At 37.3% G+C, this 22,908-nt stretch overlaps 1 protein-coding gene across 5 annotated transcripts in view; it reads left to right on the top strand.

The window, feature by feature from the left end:
* The window catches only part of ACSL6 (acyl-CoA synthetase long chain family member 6), a 118,147-nt gene that overhangs the window by 57,129 nt on the left and 38,110 nt on the right, over positions 1–22,908 (top strand). For all 5 annotated transcript variants that reach the window (XM_070739281.1, XM_070739280.1, XM_070739279.1 and 2 more), the window contains exons 2-8: positions 6,069–6,289; positions 10,407–10,521; positions 13,035–13,099; positions 18,774–18,875; positions 18,961–19,060; positions 20,678–20,856; positions 22,071–22,103. In XM_070739281.1, the coding sequence (XP_070595382.1) occupies positions 6,095–6,289; positions 10,407–10,521; positions 13,035–13,099; positions 18,774–18,875; positions 18,961–19,060; positions 20,678–20,856; positions 22,071–22,103 (789 nt within the window). In that variant the 5' untranslated portion in view covers positions 6,069–6,094. The remainder of the gene's footprint in view (positions 1–6,068; positions 6,290–10,406; positions 10,522–13,034; positions 13,100–18,773; positions 18,876–18,960; positions 19,061–20,677; positions 20,857–22,070; positions 22,104–22,908) is intronic.

Raw genomic sequence — 22,908 nt, 5'->3', positions numbered from 1 at the left:
ATGTGCTTAGTGCCACTTTTAGAAATGTAATGAGATCTGTCCTTTATATTGTAGTCCCTCTGCTGGTGTATTATTATATGAATAATAACAATTATTTCTTAGGCCATTTTAACAAAAAAGATGCCACGTGACATTTGGTCACCTTCTATAAATGCAATTCATTCTTAACAAGGTGACCCACATTCCTTAAGGAGAATTAAATCAAGAAGGATAAGAGTTATTTGTCTAGGTTATTAAAAGACGTAAAAAAAATAACCAAGAAATTTTATTTGGAATCATTAGTTCAGTAGTAAGTAAAGAAAGAGAGTGGAAGGAAGAAATATACTGTACTGCAATTAGAATATAAGCAAAGAAAAAGCATCTCTCCCTCCACCACCACCCCACACCAAACATTTGGTGGAATTTAAGGTAACTTATAAAACTGAGAAACTGGATTAAAGAGTGATTTATTTATATGATGGTCATAAGTGAAACTTCTGAGACATGACAACTATTGTCATTGGAACTCCTTTCTGCTTCTTAATTTCTCTATGATAAACACCAGAGGTTCGGTTTACCAAATTTACCATTCATTTCTGAAATATTTTTTAATTGTATCATAATTTAAACCCTAGGGTTATGATTCAACCCAGAGAAATGATTTCATCTGTACTTTGGCCATTATATTTATCTTTTTAAGTTTTACATGTATAGTATAGAGGAATAGTAAGTTTGTTGTATGTTTCGAGAGAAGCCATACTAGTCGTACGCTTGTTACAGTATTAGCCTAAATAACATTTATTTCTCTGCTGTTACCTCATTGGTTTATTTACAGGTATATATATATCGTCTTTATTATTCATTAATTCCAGTATGTCAGCCATTACCGGTAGTTATAATTAAAAATTCTAATTGATGAAAGCAATGCCCCTATATATTGCATTATATGATTTCTCAGTTGAAAATGAAATATTAAGAAATAAAACCTTGAGTATAGAAATGAGAGGGAAGACTCCAAATATTGGCTGCATCCTGCAGAGGTCCAAGTTTGTAACATATGGAAAAAGCTGCTCCTTCAAACAGATAGGCTAAATATCTCCAAGCTATATTAGGAATTGTGTAGGGCTTCAACTAGTAGAGAAGCCTGCAACCCAAAAGTCACATTTAATAGAAGCCACAAACTGTTATTAAGTAGTATTGATGTTCGCTAATTGCAAGAAAACTATGCAAAGGCAGTAATAGGAAAGTGGAGCCTAGTATATAGGAAGGTGGAGCTTAGCATGATGGAAAGAATGCAGTGATGACGTTGACACACATCTGTGAGGTTTAATCTGCTCCATCAGCAGATTAGGACCTACTAAATTGGATAGATTCTTCTTGGCAGCCATGAAGACAAGACAGGATCAGTAGTACCCATTACAATATGTTCATGGTTTGTTATGCCTTGTTAATTTTTTCTCTCTCTCTCTATTCAAAAAAAGCACAGCATCAAAAAGCTCAATTCATTTTAGATTCAACAAGGATGTATACCCTGTGTTTTCTAATCTAAATATTTTAAAAATAAAAACATCACAGAAGTATGTAATAAAGAATTTGACCAAATTATTTGACAATCCTTTGTTGTTTCCTTTTTTTCAAGAAATCAGCTATCCTCTGTAAAATCCTCTGTTCTGTTTTTTATTCTCACACTGAAGCTCTACATACTTAGTATGCAGTCTCGGGAAACTGACGTATCTTGTCATTGTTTTGCAATATTTTTACCAGGATTTAGAAACATAGAAACATAGAAGTCTGACGGCAGAAAAAGACCTCATGGTCCATCTAGTCTGCCCTTATACTATTTTCTGTATTTTATCTTAGGATGGATATATGTTTATCCCAGGCATGTTTAAATTCAGTTACTGTGGATTTATCTACCACATCTGCTGGAAGTTTGTTCCAAGGATCTACTACTCTTTCAGTAAAATAATATTTTCTCATGTTGCTTTTGATCTTTCCCCCAACTAACTTCAGATTGTGTCCCCTTGTTCTTGTGTTCACTTTCCTATTAAAAACACTTCCCTCCTGGACCTTATTTAACCCTTTAATATATTTAAATGTTTCGATCATGTCCCCCCTTTTCCTTCTGTCCTCCAGACTATACAGATTGAGTTCATTAAGTCTTTCCTGATACGTTTTATGCTTAAGACCTTCCACCATTCTTGTAGCCCGTCTTTGGACCCGTTCAATTTTGTCAATATCTTTTTGTAGGTGAGGTCTCCAGAACTGAACACAGTATTCCAAATGTGGTCTCACCATCATTCTATATAGTGGGATCATAATCTCCCTCTTCCTGCTTGTTATACCTCTAGCTATGCAGCCAAGCATCCTACTTGCTTTCCCTACCGCCTGACTGCACTGTTCACCCATTTTGAGACTGTCAGAAATCACTACCCCTAAATCCTTTTCTTTTGAAGTATTTGCCAACACTGAACTGCCAATACAATACTCAGATTGAGGATTCCTTTTCCCCAAGTGCATTATTTTACATTTGGAAACATTAAACTGCAGTTTCCATTGCTTAGACCATTTATCTAGTAAAGCTAGATCATTTACCATATTACAGACGCCTCCAGGAATATCAACCCTATTGCACACTTTAGAGTCATCGGCAAATAGGCAAACCTTCCCTACCAAACCTTCCCCTATGTCACTCACAAATATATTAAAAAGAATAGGACCCAGAACAGATCCTTGTGGCACACCGCTTGTAACCTGACTCTACTCAGAATACTCGCCATTAACAATAACTCTCTGATGTCTACGCTTCAGCCAGCTGCAAATCCATTGAACTATCCAGGGATTAAGTCCAATCTTCACTAATTTATCTATCAGCTCTTTATGTGGAACCGTATCAAAGGCTTTGCTGAAGTCCAGGTAGGCAATATCCACAGCACCACCTTCATCCAACACCTTTGTGACATAGTCAAAGAAATCAATGAGATTAGTCTGACATGATTTGCCTTCAGTAAAGCCATGCTGATTTGGGTCTAATAAGTTATTGTTTTTTAGGTGCTGATTTATCCTCTTTTTGAGTAGAGTCTCCATCATTTTAACTACAACTGATGTCAAGCTAACTGGCCTGTAGTTACCAGCTTCTTCTCTACTGCCCTTCTTGTGAATAGGCACAACACTGGCCATTCTCCAATCCTCAGGAACTTCTCCTGTTAACAAGGATTGGTTAAACAAATCAGTCAGGGGGGTAGCAATGACAGATCTGAGTTCTTTAAGAACTCTGGGGTGGATGCCATCTGGACCCATTGCCTTATTTATCTTTAATTGTTCAAGTTCTTCTAAGACATCGGCTTCTAAGATCACTGGAGCTGAATCCATACAGCTGGAAGCAATGCTATATCCCTCTATAGTATTATTTTGTAAGGTGTCTTTTGAGAAAACTGAACAGAAGTAGCTATTGAAATGGTCAGCGATCTCCTTATTCCCATTAATGCATGTATTATTCCCGGTACTAAGCTTCGTGATGCCGCAGTTTTTCTTCTTCTTATCATTAATATATCTGAAGAAGGTTTTATCCCCCTTCTTTACAGATTTGGCAATTTCTTCCTCTTTTGAGGCTTTAGCAGCATATATTATCTGTTTCGCCTCCTTCTGTCTCATTTTATATACCTCCCTATCAGCTATACTAATATATATATATATATATATACTATATATATATATATACTAAATATATATTTGAATATATTTAATATTCAAAATGAAAAACATCACATTATATAGACCATGGCAGCAAAGAAATGAATTTGTTTTGACAGTATCTTCTCTTAGTAAGAGTTTGTTGCCACAGGAGAGGCGATACCACACATACACAATAATCTAGAGCTAGTATATACATTATTTTAGTCAAAAAGACTGGCAGTTATATGCTAGGTATTAGAAAGAAAAAGAGATGCCTACCATTGGGGAATGAACTTTAAAATTTACTGAACTGGCAGAGATGGTGAAAAATTAACGGTATTAGAGATGGATTAGAAAATTTATATGAGATTGGAAGTGGTTTGTGGACTTTCTTTGCAGTAAATAAAATAATTACTAATGCTAAACAGAGGGCTTCAAAGATTAGTTTCATCCTTGGGGTTACTTGTTGACTGTTTTATATATAGTGAATAGATAATGGTGGTGTTGGATTGTTAGATAAATTAAATTTTCACATAGATGAAAACTGGTGATTTTTAAAAAATGAAACATAATACTTTTATTAAACATAAATGATAAAAGTTTCTAATTACTTGTAGATCTGTTATATAAGCGGGGAGAATGTACCAGATATATCATACATATTTTTTGGCATTCAGCCATGGTGGACAATTCATATTTAACTTTAGTGCTAATAATATATTTGTCATTTGTTATATTTTGTACACATGGTTTTTACATGTATTGTCAGTGTTTGATGTTTGTTTGTTTGTTTTTTCTTTTCCCCAATTTTGTACTGTATTTTAAATTTGGACAAATTAAAAAAAGACTGGCAATTAAGTGGCAAATGTCCTATTTCTTTTTTTAGAAATACTGTGAAGCAGAATATATTCTGGGAACCAGAAGTTCATTGACTAGACTGCTGCAATGTGTTTTATAGCAGGGGTCCCCAACCTTTCAGACTTCAGGGACCACTAAATTCGTAATTTTAAATCTAATATGATCTGCCTAATGACCAGCTGGGTGGGCTTGGCTAGGTGGTCATGTGGCTGGGTCAGTATGGCCAACCTTATGTCACTAACGTCAAAGGGCACCTCGACAGCCTCTACTCGCCCCTCCCCTGCCAGCCACTCCTTGTCTGCTCACCCAAGCTCCTTACATCCCCAACAGGAAGCAGTTGTTGCAGTTAAGCAGCCACCATGAGAAAGACTTGGCAAAGCAGCTGGTTCAGTTCAAATTTGGATCTGTCTGAGAAGTAGAACCCCTGATTTAGTGCAATATTAAAAATGCAAATAATTTTTCTGCAGACCACCAAAATTTTCTCGCAGATCACCGGTGGTCCACGGACCACCGGTTGGTGACCGGTGTTTTATAGAACACAACAAATACAATTGTTTCAAGTGACAGAAGCCTGTATGCTAATGTGTAACAACCACTTCAACCTATTGTGGACCCTTATTGTGGTCATTGTATTAACTCCCAGGGGTTTCTTATTTCCCTGGTTTGTTCAGAGCATTTACTTAGGGTAGAATTAACCCATCCTATCTGCATATTTTTGTTAGGGATTCTTGGTATTCCCCACATATGAGAAATGAGAACTGTGGGAATCTTCAGACAATATTTCCCCACTCTTTTAGAGCTGCCAAGATAGGGCTTTTGAAGTACAGTACTGTTTTGCCATGATTGATTACAACTAGTGCATGTGATTGTTAATTCATTGTTTTTATTGATTGGCAGTTGTAATTGAGCCACCCCGAGTCCTCGGAAAGGGTCGGCATACAAATCTAATAAATTATTATTAATTATATATCTGTTTTATATTTATGTATATAAACACAGCTGGCTCCAGATTTGGTAGTGTAAATGTGCAATAAATAAATACATTAACAAACAAACAAACAAGACTCTCACTTCACAGTGGCTTCAAACCTCACAGGAAGTGTTTGAAAGAACCAATCATAGAACACAGAACCTCACAATTTTTGAAGGCAAGCTGTTCCACTAGTAGTTGATTGTTCTCACTGTTAGGAAATTTCTTCTAAGTTTCTTTTCTCCATGGTTAGTTTCCATCAATCCCTTCTTGTCTTCTCATAATAGATATCAGAATAGAAAGTTGTATCCCTATTTTGAAAGTTTCTGCAGAAAATCTATGTAATCACTAAGAGTCAACACCAACTTGATGGCACGTAATCAATCCGTTTTAAAAGTAATGTTTAGGTCAGCCCCTTGGCTTCTGTTTAACTAATTTAAGTCTGGGAACATTTTAACAATTGCACTGTGATTTATTGTGCTGAGATTGTAAGTTGACTTTTGGCCTTCAACCTTATGGAGCATTCTTTCTCTGCTCTTCAATTGTTATACCGTGTCAACTTAATTTCATTATTTCTTCTCTGCAGAGGTAGTCATTTCAGTCTTTGAAAAGATGCAAGCACAAGAAATTCTAAGGAATTTACGCCTTCCAGAATGTGAAGACTTTAGCCAGTTTTTCCGAAGCCTGCCAACTTCTACTTTGGTGGGCATTGGTGCCTTTGCAGCTATCATCACATATTGGCTTGTCAATCGTCCCAAAGCAGTAAAACCACCATGCGATCTCCTAAAACAATCAGAAGAAATTGAGGTGAGGATTGATAAAATTGAATTTTATAACATGCCTTTTCTCAGCAGTGTTTTTATTAGCAGATGCTGTTCTGTTTATTACATTGATTTTTTGATAATATCCATGAGTAGATTTGTAAATGTTCTGGCCTGTCCATCTAATAATTAGTGCAATGGCTGACCCAGAAAGGCATGTTTCATGTCCTACAAAATGTGATATTCATGTTTAGGTACACGAAAAGAGTCTGCACATGATTCATAGTATGCAATTTATAGGATATATTCTTTGTGTGATGATGTATTTGTCTGTTTAATAGATGACTTGATTCTTTGGTCAAATATTGTCTTAGCAATATTTGCTAATATTTCAGGAAAAAAACTTGTCAGCACAAGAGTGAGGTTAGCTCTGTGGAACTGTATGAATTAAGGTTATGTCCCTTATCTGCTTATTAGAAAAAATCAGAATCTGCAAATAACACTTCAGCATTTAATTAGCTTGGTGTTGGTTAATAATCCAGTTAATTATAGCAGAATATGGGAAATTGAAATCTGATTCAGGAAAAACATCTTTAAAAAAAGATACTCTTTGAAAAATATGGTACATATTAATGGATGAGTTTTATTGGGTAGGTTTCCTGAATAACATGGATGATGCAATCAATTGTCTTAAGATTTTTTTGGTTATTTATTTGTTTGAAATATGCTGTGTAATCCTTGGAGATATATTTGTAAAAGTACAGACAAAAGAAACTAATTAAGCTATTGAGATTCCTTTTACAGTAATACCTCATGATACAAACTTAATTGGTGCAAGGAGGAGGTTCGTATGATGAAAGGTTCGTAAGATGAAACATTGTTTCCCATAGGAAACAATGTAAAGTCAATTAATCCATGCAACCAAAAAAACCCCCACAAAAAAACGGCTTTCGGCAACTGCTGGGAAGCCGCGCGGCTGTTTTAAAAGGTGACAGCCGGCCTGGGGGGCTTCCCAGCACCCCCCTGAACCCGGGTTTGGGGTTCGGGGGGTGCTGGGAAGCCCCCCAGGCCGGCTGCGACCTTTTAAAACAGCCGCGCGGCTTCCCAGCTGTTTCCGAACGCCGAATGCGGAAGTTCGGCTTTGGCGTTCGGCTTCAGGAGACAGCTGGGAAGCCGCGCGGCTGTTTTAAAAGGTCGCAGCCGGCCTGGGGGGCTTCCCAGCACCCCCCCGAACCGAACCCAGGGTTCAGAAAATTTTTGCCTCTTCTTACGAACTTTGTTCGAGTTACGAACCGGCATTCGGGAGGCTTCTGGGAAGCCCCGCCGCCCGGCTGTCACCTTTTAAAACAGCCGCGCCGCTTCCCAGCAGTCTCCGAACGCCGGTTCGTAACTCGAAAAAAGTTCGTAAGAAGAGGCAAAATTTTTCTGAACCCCGGGTTCGTATCACGAGTTGTTTGTAAGACGAGGGGTTCGTATCTTGAGGTACCACTGTATAGTATCTGCGAATCATCGTTATTGCCTCATTTTAAAATGTATTTCATTTACTTTGGAAATGGTACACATACATTATTTGATTGTGCTTGGGAGGGTTAACTTGATTATTCAAAAATGTTATTTTGAGATGTTCCTTGCCCATTGCTGTATTAATTGGGTTGTTTAATCCAGGATATAACTGCCATTTTTCTTGAGGAAAAACATTAGGCATTCAGTAAAATGGGTATGGTTCAAATAGAAAGGACAATTTAGCAAAAAGAACAACACCATACAGTATATAGATTTAAAATAATAACCAATTTAATATACCATTTTTCATCCCAGCAATCGAATCAATACTTATTTGTTTTTTTTTGCATTTCATCCAGGAATTCATGGCAATTTATCTTAAATTCCTGGAGTTTATTATACCTCTCCTTATTTTATTCCTACACTGAGAGATTGGTTGGATTGAGAGAGTAACTGGCTACATTTATTTAGAGAGTTTTGTGTTTGACTGGCAGTTTGAATCCAGGTTTTTCTGTCCTCAGTTCTTAACTACTGCAGTGCACTATAGGATATATCCTTATATGTTTTAATTATAAAATATTAACAAAAAATTTTAAATGCATTTTCTTTATTTTAGTATTTGTGAAGTGCAAAGTATTTCAAACTTGAATGGTTTAAATTTGAAATGACCAGAATTCAGTCATTTTGAAGGAATTGTTTTGAGTTCTAAATGTTCATTTGCATTCAAAATGGCCTTCTGGAAGTGTTTTAAGCCTGACATTGTTTTCAACACAAATCAACTGATTCAAATTCAAAAAAGGCATTTCCAATTTGAAAAGCTTCACATTTTGTACATCATTTAACAGTCACCTAAGTTGATTGGCCATTTTGAAAACAAAATGTTAAACCACAGAATTTGCCTATAACAACTTTTCTGGACATATTCTCCTTCTATAGTCATATTTGAATTTATTTTAAGTTTAAAGTTTCAAATTATTTGGTACTGGATTTCTTCATTTCTGGATGTATTTCATATCTGCAGCTGATTCTTGCATGAATATTCTACAATTTTTAAATGAAAAGTATCTGAAATGATAACATTCATTTTTTAGAAACACTATTCAAATTCTGGATACTCCGCTGAAATTCTTTTGCATTCCTTACTAATTTTTGGCCCATTCAATACTTGCAACCAAATTTGTCATATTTATATTTCAGTTTTTTAATGATCCCACCTTTTGAAAATTTGAGTTTATCTGGAGATACCTCTCAGTTATTGATAGATTAGAGAATTCTTTGGCTGAATAATTTCTATGACTCTATATCTTATTCTTTAAAGCCATGGTTGAAGACATGGAGTGTTCAAGGAGGGATTCTATTGAGAGAAAGAATCTTTTGGGCGTCAAAACTGAGATTGGTCTATGTTTCAGCCTGGTTATTTTTTTTTCTCCTGAGCTACCAAATCTCTCTATATAAAAATTGAATATGCAAACAGAATGATTAAAAACAACCCCACGTATTTATTCTATTATCATGGATAAATTTAATGGTCTTCATATTTTATAAATTAAAGATAACCCTACAATGTCAGTTAAAATTTGAGAGGGATTATTTCCCTGGTGTGGATGTGAGTGTGGGTAAACACAGATATATTCCAATTCATATATATGTGCCCATGCACAGATGGATGGTGAATTCACTTTATCTTTTTATTTTGGGGATTTGCCCGAGGCACAGTAAGGAAAAATATTTACGGATCTGCTTGTCATAAGTGTTTTAGCAGTGCATTCCCAGCATTTAAAACAAAGGAATTGTGCACATGTGCTAACACCGAACCTAGTAATTAATAAAATATTATTGATGTGTTACATAGTCTCCTCACTCAAATTTTACAGAATAATATTGTAAAGTACAAATGTAAAGCCAGTGTTTTACATTGAATTACTTGCAGCATACATTTTGACACCAGGAGAGACATTTAAGAGGCAAGGAAGCTCAGAATTACTAATGGTGAATCTTAGAAAACTTCAGTTTGTCCGAGGATTAAAAAAATATTAGGCAAGGTTCCGTTATTTCAAAGTGCAATTTTAATGGCTTCTGTAAACTTCCTGAAACTGGAATCAGGATCTAGCTACTGATATAATACACCTGCATTGTATACAGACCGTCCTTGACCGATGACCACAAGTTAGCCCCAAATGTATGTTGCTTAGTGAGAAATCAGTTAAGAGGTTTTGCCCCATTTTATGACTTTTCATACCACATTTCTTAAGCGAATCACTGCAGTTGTTAAATTAGTAACACAGTTGTTAAGACAATCTGGCTTACTCATTGACTTTGCTTGTTATTATGTTGCAAATGGGTTTCATGTGACCCCTAGACACTGCAACCCTCATAAATATGAACCAATTAGCTATTGCTAATATGTTGTAAGCCGTCCTGAGTCTAAGGAGAAGGGCGGCATAAAAATGCAATAAATAAATAAATAAAATAAATAAAATTGTCAAGCATTTGAATGGAATTCATTTGACCATGGCACTAAATGAACTGTCTCTAAAGTTACAACTTTTTCAGTGCTGTTGTAACTTCGGTCACTAAATGAACTGTTGTAACTTGAGGACTACCTGTATCATTTCACATTTATAGCTCCCTGATATGAACTTATCTATATTTCATTGTAGGGCAGGAATGGTGCACGGAGGTCTGTAATTGGTGACAATACCCATTTGCTAACTCATTACTATGATGATGCAAGGACCATGTATGAAGTTTTTAGAAGGGGTTTTAATATATCCGGTAAGTTTTTGAAAGAAAATCTTTGATTATACGGAATTTATTATAAGCAATAATATTGTTACAGTTTTCTATGAAACTCCAGCTACTACAAAAGACAGGTGTAGATGCTTGGATAAAGTAACTGTGTTTACATGATACTTCAGTTTTTGGGGCAGTTAAACTTTGTTGTTGAGTGTGCCTAAACTTACCTCAGGGACAGTTACAGGAATTAACCTTCGTTTAGAAGGACTAATAGGACCTTCAATACACATGGTATTTTACTGCTGTAATAGCATAAATATGGAAATCAAATTTTTAATCACAATTAGGAAACAGATCACTCTTATTATAGAAACATAGAAGATTGACGGCAGAAAAAGACCTCATGGTCCATCTAGTCTGCCCTTATACTATTTCCTGTATTTTATCTTAGGATGGATATACTGTATGTTTATCCCAGGCATGTTTAAATTCAGTTACTGTGGATTTACCAACCACGTCTACTAGAAATTTGTTCCAAGGATCTACTACTCTTTCAGTAAAATAATATTTTCTCATGTTGCTTTTGATCTTTCCCCCAACTAACTTCAGATTGTGTCCCCTTGTTCTTCTGTTCACTTTCCTATTAAAAACACTTCCCTCCTGAACCTTATTTAACCCTTTAACATATTTAAATGTTTCTATCATGTCCCCCCTTTTCCTTCTGAACTCCAGACTATACAGATTGAGTTCATTAAGTCTTCCCTGATACATTTTATGCCTTAAGACCTTCCACCATTCTTGTAGCCCGTCTTTGGACCCGTTCAATTTTGTCAATATCTTTTTGTAGGTGAGGTCTCCAGAACTGAACACAGTATTCCAAATGTGGTCTCACCAGCGCTCTATACAGCGGGATCACAATCTCTCTCTTCCTGCTTGTTATAACTCTAGCTATGCAGCCAAGCATCCTACTTCTTTTCCTACCGCCCGACCACACTGCTCACCCATTTTGAGACTGTCAGAAATCACTACCCCTAAATCCTTCTCTTCTGAAGTTTTTGCTAACACAGAACTGCCAATACAATACTCAGATTGAGGATTCCTTGTCCCCAAGTGCATTATTTTACATTTGGAAACATTAAACTGCAGTTTCCATTGCTTTGACCATTTATCTAGTAAAGCTAAATCATTTACCATATTACCGACGCCTCCAGGAATATCAACCCTAGTGCACACTTTAGAGTTATCGGCAAATAGGCAAACCTTCCCTACCAAACCTTCCCCTATATCACTCACAAACATATTAAAAAGAATAGGACCCAGAACAGACCCTTGTGGCACACCGCTTGTAACCTGTCCTCTGCTCAGAATACTCACCATTAACAACAACTCTCTGATGTCTACGCTTCAGCCAGCTGCAAATCCACTGAACTATCCAGGGATTAAGTCCAATCTTCACTAATTTATCTATTAGCTCTTTATGTGGAACCGTATCAAAGGCTTTGCTGAAGTCCAGATAGGCAATATCCACAGTACCACCTTCATCCAACACCTTTGTGACATAGTCAAAGAAATCAATGAGATTAGTCTGACATTTTTTCAGTTGTAGGGCCACAAAGGTTCTCTTGGAATCTTTCATAATTGCGTGGTTATTTTAGGTAATTTACAGAATTTTTATTCAACTATTTGGGCTATATATGTTGAGATAGAAAGCCAAAAAGTGCAGGGAAATATTGATTATTTTATTTTAATGGGCTAAATGGGCTATTGTCAATATTAAAACCTGCTGATTCTGAACAACTTACATATCATCTGTAAATCAAATTAATAAGTAGCAATTATACCTTAACACTTGTAGGAGGAGAGCTGTGTAATTCCATGGAGTATGATAGCACCTTTTCCAATTAATTCCATACAGTTGATGAATGAGATGTCATAGAAAACAGCTTGTGCCTTTTAATAAAATCTATAACTACCCTGTTTCCTCCAAAATAAGACATCCCCTGGTAATAAACCCAATAGGGCTTTTGAGAGCATGGCAATAAGACCAATGGCTTGTTTCAGGGTACAAAAAGAATAATATAGGGTCTTATTTTCAGGAAAACATGGTAGTAAAAGACCTTACCACTCCTGACATAAAGCAGCTCCATCATGGCTTTAATGAATATTGATTATGTTATAGGACACGCCAAAACCAAAAGGATATTATTTAGAATGGAAGCCAATTTTGATTAACTCATTGTAATACTATATAAAAAAAGCTAAATGTTAAGAGAGTATGTGCTTCATGTCATGTCACGGTCTTACATCAAAAATAATTGTCATTGCTGGAATTGTAAAAAAAAAAAATGAAATCCCATTTGTCAACACAACTCTCCTTTGTGTTTGATGATCCTTGATACAAATACTTGGATGGCTGACACAGCACTTGTCTATTTTTAAATATACTGTTCTGCTGAGATATACATAGGCCAACAGGAAATGCATTATTAAGCAGCTTTGAAAATGGCTTATCGCACTTAACTACTCCTGATGTTAATGTTTTCTCTCTCTAGAAAATGGTCCCTGCTTAGGATTTAGGAATCCTAATCAACCTTATCAATGGTTATCCTATAAAGAGGTAAGATTGATATTATTACTTTTTCTCTTAATTGAACAAGAGAAAAAAATGGGACTGTAATGTTGTTTATTTGTTTTGTCAAGTATGTATTTATAATATACATAGATATAACATTGTTTATATACATAAGATGAGTACTGATAAGAGGGAACATTAGGACAGGGACAGTAGGCAAGATGGTGCTCTAATGCATGCCCCTTACTGACTTCTTAGGAATCCTATGAGGTCAACAGTGGACAGTCTAAGGGTAAAGGTTTGGGGATTGGTGACAAAACTACAGAGTCAGGTAGTGAGTTCCAGGCATTAACCACTCTGTTGCTAAAGTCGTATTTTCTACAGTCAAGTTTGGGGTGGTTCACTTTGAGTTTCTATCTGTTGTATGCTCATGTATTGTTGTAGTTGAAGCTGAAGTACTCATTTACAGGAAGGATGTTGTGGCAGATAATTTTATTAACTATGCTTGTGTTGTGCCGAAAGCGACGTAGTTCTAAGCTTTCTAAGCCCAGCATTTCAAGTTTGGTTGCCTAAGGTAATCTGTTGCAGGTAGAGGAGTGGAGGGCTCTTCTTGTAAAGTATCTCTGGATACTTTCTAATGTATTTATGTCCAATATGCGGTGTGGGTTCCAGACAGATGAGTTGTATTCAAGGATTAGTCTGGCGAATGTTTTGTATGCTCTAGTTAGTAGTGTGATGTTACTGGAGAAGAAGCTACATAAGCCTTTTTGGCTATGTTGTTCCAGTGGGCTTTGGCACTTAGGTTATTTGATATGAGTATTCTGAGCTCTGAGTGAGGGTCATCTGAAAGGTCTTGTTTATTCAGCTTATATTTGGTGTTCTGATTCTTTTTGCCAATGTGCAGGATAGAGCATTTGTTGGTTGGTTGCCAGATGTTTAACCATTCTGACACCAAGTCAAGGTCTTTTTGAAGGGTAGCAATGTTGTCGGAGGTGTTGAAGAGTTTTACATCAAGAGAACACAGCCAGTTGTAATATGATCGCAAAGGTCATGTATATAGAGTATAAAGAGTGTTGGTCCTAGTACATTGCCTTGAGGTACACCGCTGTTAACAGGAACGGGATTAGATAGCGCTCCCTATTGTCTGACAGGAACGTGGTTATCCAATCATGTAGGGATCCAGAGATGCCATAGGATTTGAGTTTCAGAAGTAGTTTATCATGAATGTGAAATATTTTTTCTATTGCACCCTGATTGGATAACTAAGTAAGATATTACCTGGTTAGGGATGATTGCATTAACAGAGCAGAATATTATAGAGGCTGCTGATGTGCCTTCCCTACTCCCCAAATACTCAAAATTTACTGTAAGGATACACAATAAACCTCATCTATTATTTACTTTGTAAGAAGCACTTTTTCAAGTAGACTCTGCTTGCAGTAATGACATTAATCACCTTTTGAAGTTACAATGGCACTGAAAAAAGGGATTTATGACTGTTTTTCACACTACCATTACAGCATCCCCATGGTTACATGATCAAAATTCAGACTTTAGCAACTGACTCCTATTTATTATTATTATTATTATTATTATTATTATTATTATTATTATTATTATTTATTAGATTTGTATGCCGCCCCTCTCCATAGACTCGGGGCAGCTCACAACAATAACAAAGAAAATGTAAGAACAAATCTAATAATTAAAAAAAACACTAAAAACCCCATTATTAAAAGCAAGCATACACACAAACATACCATGTATAAACTGTATAGGCCCGGGGGAGATGTCTCAGTTCCCCCATGCCTGACGGCAGAGGTGGGTTTCAAGAACTTTATGAAAGGCAAGGAGGGTGGGGGCAGTTCTGATCTCTGGGGGAGCTGGTTCCAGAGGGTCGGGGCCGCCACAGAGAAGGCTCTTCTCCTGGGTCCCACCAAACGACATTGTTTAGTCGACGGGACCCGGAGAAGGCCAACTCTGTGGTACCTAACCGGTCGCTGGGATGATGGTTGCAATGTCCTGGGGTCGTGTGATCACCTCTTGTGACTTTCTGACAAATAAAGTCAATGAAGAAGCCAGTGTCAGTTAACAACTATGTTACTACCTGTCAAGCTGCCAGTCAGAATGTAAGACAAATAAAACTCAGATTCCATTTTTAAAAAGTTCAAAAATAAATTTATTAAAATCAGAACTAGATGCATTGAAGGAAAAGCAAAGTCTGAAGAAAATTGTGCGATACAAGCATATATCAAAACCCCTTTTACCACCACCCCTTGAGTAGATGCCCAATCCCTATTGTCCATGACCGTCAGGTGGGTCCATCTTCACACCACGTCACCTTTCTGGAATGTTCTTCTAACGGTCTCTTCTGGCACCTAGGAAAACAAAACTTATCTCCTCCATAGGGCCTCCTGTGCGCTTCCCTCTCACAACACCTTATCTCTAACCCACCTCGTTACTATTGACAACCAAGCAAGAAAGATGCAGCAGCATAAGCGAAGGTTGACATTCGGACCCCCTGAAACAGGGACTTTAGTCCTACAAAAGAAAGGAGAAAAGAAACAACAACCAATATATACATTTATACATCAGGGTTTATCAGGGAACTTCGCTTTAAACCAATCAATTTCTCTCTGGGCATTCATGTGCTTCTCATCGACCCATTCAGCATGGGAAGCAGGGAAATGTTTCCACTCCACTAAATATTAGATTTTGCCCCTATGTTTCCTTGAATCAAGCACTTCCTTAACCTCAAAATGTTGCTTTCCCTCAATGAGCAAAGGGGGAGGGGGGTCTGCATGAGCAGGACGCAAGTCACAAGTGCATTCCGGTTTTAGTAAGCTTACATGGAACACTGGGTGGATTTTCCTTAACGTTTTCGGTAACTCTAATTTCATAGCTACCGAATTCACCACCTGCACAATAGGGAAAGGACCCACATACTGAGCACCCAATTTCTTTGACTTCTGTGTGGTCCGCAAAAACTTCGTAGAAAGGTAAACTCTATCTCCCACTTTGTAGTCCACTGCAGCTCTTCTCCTTTTGTTGTCTTGTGCCTCTGGGCATCATGGGCCTCATCCAGCACCTTACGAGCTACAGGCCAATTTGCCTTCAATTGTACTACCCATTCCTTTAAGGGTGGATGCTTTGGCTCATCCTGGGGTAGTTCCGGGATAGGTACAAATTCCTGACCATTCACCAATTTAAAAGGCGTGAACCCTGTACTACTACGCAGTGAGTTGTTATATGCAACCTCTGCGAATGGTAGAAGTTCGCTCCAATTATCCTGTTGATAATTCAAGTAACACCTAAGGTACTGCTCTAGTACGGAGTTAGCACGTTCACATACCCCGTTCGTTTGAGGGTGGTGGGCTGAACTAAGCCCCTGCTTGGTACCCAATAACCCAAAAATTCCTTCCAAAAATACGAGGTGAACTGTACCCCTCGGTCTGAAATGACCCTCTCAGGAATTCCATAGAGACGGTACATGTGTTGTATGAACATTTTTGCTAGAGTTTTTGAGGTGGGGATTTTTGGGAAGCCACAAAGTGAACCTGTTTGGAGAAAAGGTCAGTTACAAACCAAATAATTGTATTTCCCCCACTCTCAGGTAGATCCACAATAAAATCCATAGAAATGTCTTTCCTGGGTGCCCCGGGTCTTGCCACAGTTTGCAACAGTCCTTGGGGCCAACCCGGGGATCACTTTGCTGCCGCACATACAGGGCAGCTTGCCACATAAGCCTCAATGTCCTTTTTTCATGGAAGGCCACCAAAACTGCCTTCTCAGCAGATGTAAAGTCTTTAAGAATGCAAAATGCCCAGCCCCCTTAGAATCATGGCCCCTTTCCAATATCCTGGTTCTCATTGAAGCTGGAAGATACACTCGGGATCCTATCCACGCCAGTCCACTTCGCTGGGAACAGTCTCCTTGATGAGTTAAGAACCAGTCATCAGTTTGTAGACCTTTCTGGAGATCCGCAGCCAGACTATCTGGAAGATCCGCCTTCCTCGAACTCTGCTCTCTGGTAATTGGCGGGCACGCCCTCTGTGATGCCGGGATCACCAGTTGAACTATTTCCAATCTGCCGCTGTTGTACTGTGGCAGTCTATAAAGAGCATCCACCATGAAATTGTTCCCCCCAGGTATATAGCGCAGCGAGAAGTTAAAACGGCTAAAATGCTGCGACCACCAAGCTTGTTTTGGGGACAATTTCCTGGGGGTCTTCAAAGCCTCTAAGTTTTTGTGATCAGTCCACACCTCAAATGGTTGCTTAGCCCCTTCTAGAAAATGTCTCCAGGAAAGTAAGGCCCACCACACTGCGAATGCTTCCTTTTCCCATACAGCACACCTCCGTTCAGTTTCAGTGAGTTGTGTAGAAGTGTACGCACAAAGGCGAAGGCACTGCTCTTCATCCCCCTGTAACAGTACTGCTCCCACGGCCACATCACTTGCATCTACCTGCACCACAAAAGGCCGCTCTAGATCAGGGTGTTTGAGAATGGGCTTACTCGCAAACAGTCTTTTCAACTTCTCAAAAGCTGCTTGACACTCCATGGTCCACTGCAATGGGCCATTAGGTTTGGGATTTTCTTCCCCTTTCGTTTTCAGCAGGTTGGTGATCGGCAGCGTTATCTGGGAGAATGCTGGAATAAATTGTTGGTAGAAATTGTCAAAACCTAGAAAACTCTGCATCTGTTTTCTAGTTCACGGGGCCTCCCACTCCAGGACTGCCGTCACCTTCTCCGGATCCATCTCCACTCCTTGGCGTGATGTGCGGTAACCCAGATAGTCAATTTTACTCTGGTGAAACTTACACTTCGCCAGATTCGCATAAAGTTCTGCGGCCTTAAGTTTCTTTAGGACTTCCCTGATAAAGGCCACATGTTCCTAAAGAAACTTAAGGCTGCAGAACTTTATGTGAATCTGGCGAAGTGTGAGTTTCACCAGACTTTGCTTAATGTCAAGCTGCCAGTCAGAATGTAAGACAAATAAAACTCAGAGTCCTTCTTTTAAAAAGTTCAAAAGTAAATTTATCAAAATCAGAACTAGATGCATTGAAGGAAAAGCAATGTCTGAGGAAAATGGCGTATATATAAAAACTCCTTTTACCACCCCCCTTGGGTAGATGCCCAATCCTTATTGTCCATGACCGTCAGGTGGGTCCATCTTCACACCATGTCACCTTTCTGGAATGTTCTTCTAACGGTCTCCTCCTGGCACCCAGGAAAACAAAACTTATCTCCTCCATAGGGCCTCCTGTGCGCTTCCCTCTCACAACACCTTATCTCTAACCCACCTCGTTACTATTGACAGCCAAGCAAAGGAAATGCAGCAGCATAAGCGAAGGTTGACACTATCATAATTTAACAACAGCAGTGACTTACTTAATAATTGTAGCAAAAAAGGTTGTAAGATGGGGTAAAATAACAGAAACGTTGGACTCCATCGCTATTGTAAGTTGAGGACTACCTGTACTGTTCTATAGTCCATTTCTGAATCACCTAGAAATTAAGTAATTGGAAATCAGTGTGGCAGGGACTTTCTTAAACAAGAAGTGAAGCTGGGTCTGCTTTGAGATTAGACAACAACTAAACTAATTGATAATACAATTCTCAATTTTGTGTTAAGTTGAAAGGGATTGGAAAAAATAGCTTGTGGCAATGTCCCACTTAATTCCACCTGGTAATTTAATGTGGTTTATTTCTACTTTTAGGTTACTGAAAGAGCAGAAGCATTGGGATCAGGCTTAATTCAAAAGGGATGCAAATCATCACCAAATCAATTTATTGGGGTCTTTGCCCAAAACCGTCCAGAGGTGAGGCTGCAAGAAATGTAATCTTATTTCCAAATTCTCGTATTAACTTTTCTTCCTGTTTATATATTTTATCATCTTCTTCCAGTGGATCATTTCTGAGCTGGCTTGCTATACCTATTCCATGGTTGTGGTTCCCCTGTATGATACATTAGGCCCTGGATCCATTCGTTATATTATTAATACAGGTAAAGAGAATAGATTTGTTTGAAAAATTATTCAAATACTTTTTGGTTCCTTAAGCAGGAGTCTGGTTGTTCAAAATATGTATTTCAGTATCCAATAAATCCAATAAAGGCATATAAATCCAATAAACTTAAACTTAAAGTCACTTTAAATTTGATTTCACAGTGAAATATTAGAAGAAGGATTAAAAAGATCATATAGGAATAAAATTTATGTTACTGGATTTTTATAATTTGCTACTTTGCTACATCTCTGCATTTAATATTTGCAGGATCACATAGACCAAATTGATTCTAGAAAACCATGTAGCTTTGTTTTACTGAAATGGTCCTCATTCCAAAATCTAAAGGAGTAACATTTTACTCAAAAAAATATTGTTTTTAAATTTTAAAAAAAATGACAATGTAATTAGAATTGTAGCAGAGAATTAAGGTTCAAGTATTAAATTTAGATCTTAAAATCCAGATGATATTTCCAATACAGGAATTAATTGTTTAAAAATTCTATGTTTTGAGCCTTTTCTGTAGCTTTTGATGTTTATGAATCACTATGACCTTTGGAGAGACCAGGTTGAGAAAGTCTGATTGACAATACAGTGTTCCCTCGATTTTCATGGGGGATGCGTTCCGAGACCGCCCGCGAAAGTCGAATTTCCGCGAAGTAAAGATGCGGAAGTAAATACACTATTTTTGGCTATGAACAGTATCACAAGCCATCCCTTAACACTTTAAACCCCTAAATTACAATTTCCCATTACCTTAGCAACCATTTAGATTATTAGATACCATGTTTATTTATTAAAGTTTATTTTAAAAATATTTATTAAAGGCGGACAAAAGTTTGGCGATAACGTATGATGTCATCGGGCGGGAAAAACTGTGGTATAGAGAAAAAAACCGCAAAGTATTTTTTAATTAATATTTTTGAAAAACCGTGGTATAGACTTTTCGCGAAATTCGAACCCGCGAAAATCGAGGGACCACTGTATAGAGATAAATATTTTGTGTTTTACAGAGTGAAATTAAAATGTAATTCCTGTAAACATTTACACGACTAATTTGATACCAGAAATGTTTGCCAATTTCTTTTCTGATTTTAAAATATAGCACTAGCACTTATATACCCCTTTACAGTGCTTTACATCCCCCTCTGAGCATTTTTATACAATGTCAGCATATTGCTTCCAATAATTTGGGTTAAAGTCTTATGTAAGCTATGAATCAGTATTTTAGAACAGAACAATTTTGAACTGGTTTTAATTTAGTATGAGTTTGGAACCTCATTTTGATTACAGCTTATAGATTCAGGAATTAGTCAATTCTTCAGTCTAAGTCCCTTCTAAAGTTTACTATTGTAAAGCTAGAATAATCCAGACAAGAAGGAGAAAGACTTAGGGCTGGAAAATTGGGAAGTTATTGATTCAGAATTTTAAAATTCTGTACCCCTGTATACACAATAGAAATAATACATTTGCAGTGGTAATTAGAGGGTTATAATTTTCAGGAATATATATTCTTCTTTGAATAAATGTCACACAATTTAGATAGCTTGTGATTTGTAAATAAAAATGCAATTATATTTTAATATAGTTATCTGTATCATTTAATTTATTTTATTAGCTGATATTACTATAGTAGTTTGTGATAAACCTGAAAAAGCCACAATCCTGCTAGAACATGTAGAAAAAAAACAAACACCAGGCTTGAAATCAATTATCTTGATGGACCCCTTTGAAAAGGACCTTAAAGAAAGAGGACAAAAATGTGGAGTTCAAATCCAGGCTATGTTGGAAGTAGAGGTATGGTTCTTTTCCAGTGATTTATTTGATCTTATACTTTTGTGAAATGAAACACTATTTTAAGGAGTGAAAATAAATGGAATTTTTTAATATGCTGAAGAAAGACTATTTTAAAAAAGCGAAAACAAGCCAAAGTTAATAAGTATCACAATTTGATTTTTTTTAAATGTTTTGAATAAGTGTTAATTCTTGGCAAAGCTTTTTAGAAGTGGTTTGCCTCTGAGTGATTCCTAGAGCTGATTGAGAGGGAAACGTCCAAGGTCACTTAAGTCTCCTGGTTTCTAGCCTGATGTCTTAATCGTTGCACCAGAGTTCTCAATTTAATTAATGTTTTTAAAAATCTAAATTTGACAGCATAAACTGCTTTATTAGTCTAGTCTTTGTTCTGTTCCGGACCAATGCAGATTGAAAACCCAGGAAGAATCCCACTCGATGCTATTTTAAATCAAACTCTTTTATATAAGAAGCAGCATTTTACAAGCATTGTAGTCCATCTTGGTCGCTTTCCCAGTGAAGGCGAAGAAGAGATAAAAGTCCCGGCTGATCAAAGCCAATTAACAGTCCATAGGTGAGATATGAGTTACCCAGACACACTTACAGTTCCTCCAGACATTCCGCAGACAGGAGCATTTCTACTCCATGGATTTTAGCAGAGAAATAGCAGTGTGCTAACATAGTATGTCTAGAACCCCCAAACCTCAAACTGTCTCCATTACAAACATTGAAACTCCACCCCGATTTTCCCATGAAGCCACCTTTAAATACATTGGGAGTGGTCAACAGTTCCCTAGAGTTAAAAACTACAGACTACTTCCTTTTCCCATACAAATGTTCTTGTCTTTTTGTAGTCTTCTAAAGCAGGCATCTAACAAAGGCTCATAGTCTTCTCCTCCTTTAAGTCAGACCCTACTGTCATTGGCATATCTGCCACCTCTGGTGGTCAGATTCATTCAGTTCTATCTCTCCCTCGCTCTTAATCGCTGCATCAACTGGCAGGACCACTGGCTTAGGGTACCAAGATGGGCCTGGCTCATCCTCCTCAGAATCTGTCATTACCAGAGTTGGTCGAGGACCACTCACAACAGTCTTGTCAGAACTTACACGGCATGATGTAAGTTCAAAGAAGTAAATAGCAATAGGAAACAAGTCAGGCCAGAGAACTGCTCACAGACTATCACAAATACTAATTATGATTATTTTCTTGTATTCTTCAGAACTGTGGTCGGGAATGCCGGCATGCTCCTGTAGTGAGTATAACCCATCATTTTTTATCTTTAGTATTTTCTCATAAACAAATGGCTAAATACATGATTAAATGTTCAAGGAAAGAATGAAAATAGCACAAAATTGTATGGGTTGTTTGTTCACATTCCATTTCTATAGTAAAAAATTAGTGGTACAGATGTTTTTGTGAATTTTTCAATAAGCTGCTTATAAATAACACTTCAGGGATACAGGGAAATATAGTATTTTAAAAATGTTGACTGTTCATTCAGAAAAGAGACACCAAAATTGCCCAATACATGAATATCTTTATACGGAGCATTCCTGTATCATCATGTGAAATATTTGGCATGTTTAGGACTAAAATATAAAAGAAATAATGATTTGATGCTATTTTTAGTGCCATGGAAGAATCTTACTGAGCAGAAGCTGGGTTTCTTGCATCTCATAGGATGAACGTCCTGTGACAAAATTTTCTGTGTAGAAAAAGGTTCTGCTTTTGTATGACTAACCGTTTATGTTTGTGTGTCTTTACAAGCAATATGAGGGTTTATTTACTTATTTATTGGATTTATATGCCGTCCCTCTCCAAGGACTCGGAGAGAAAACCACTCAAAAAACTTGTTATTGGATATTTTGTACATAGCTGGATATTTGGCAGCCCACAGTTTTGAAATCAGTCAATCAATCAATCAATCAATGTGGGATTAGGAACAGAAGACATCAGGGAGGTGAATTTCTCTTATTCCCATATAGTGTTTACCCAAAAATACAGTGTCTTACACACACACACACACACACACATACACATATACAGAGCGCAGATGC

The sequence above is a fragment of the Erythrolamprus reginae genome, chromosome 2 (assembly GCF_031021105.1).
Source record: "Erythrolamprus reginae isolate rEryReg1 chromosome 2, rEryReg1.hap1, whole genome shotgun sequence".
Lineage (NCBI taxonomy): Eukaryota > Metazoa > Chordata > Lepidosauria > Squamata > Dipsadidae > Erythrolamprus > Erythrolamprus reginae.
This window is presented reverse-complemented; position numbering and strand designations above follow the sequence as displayed.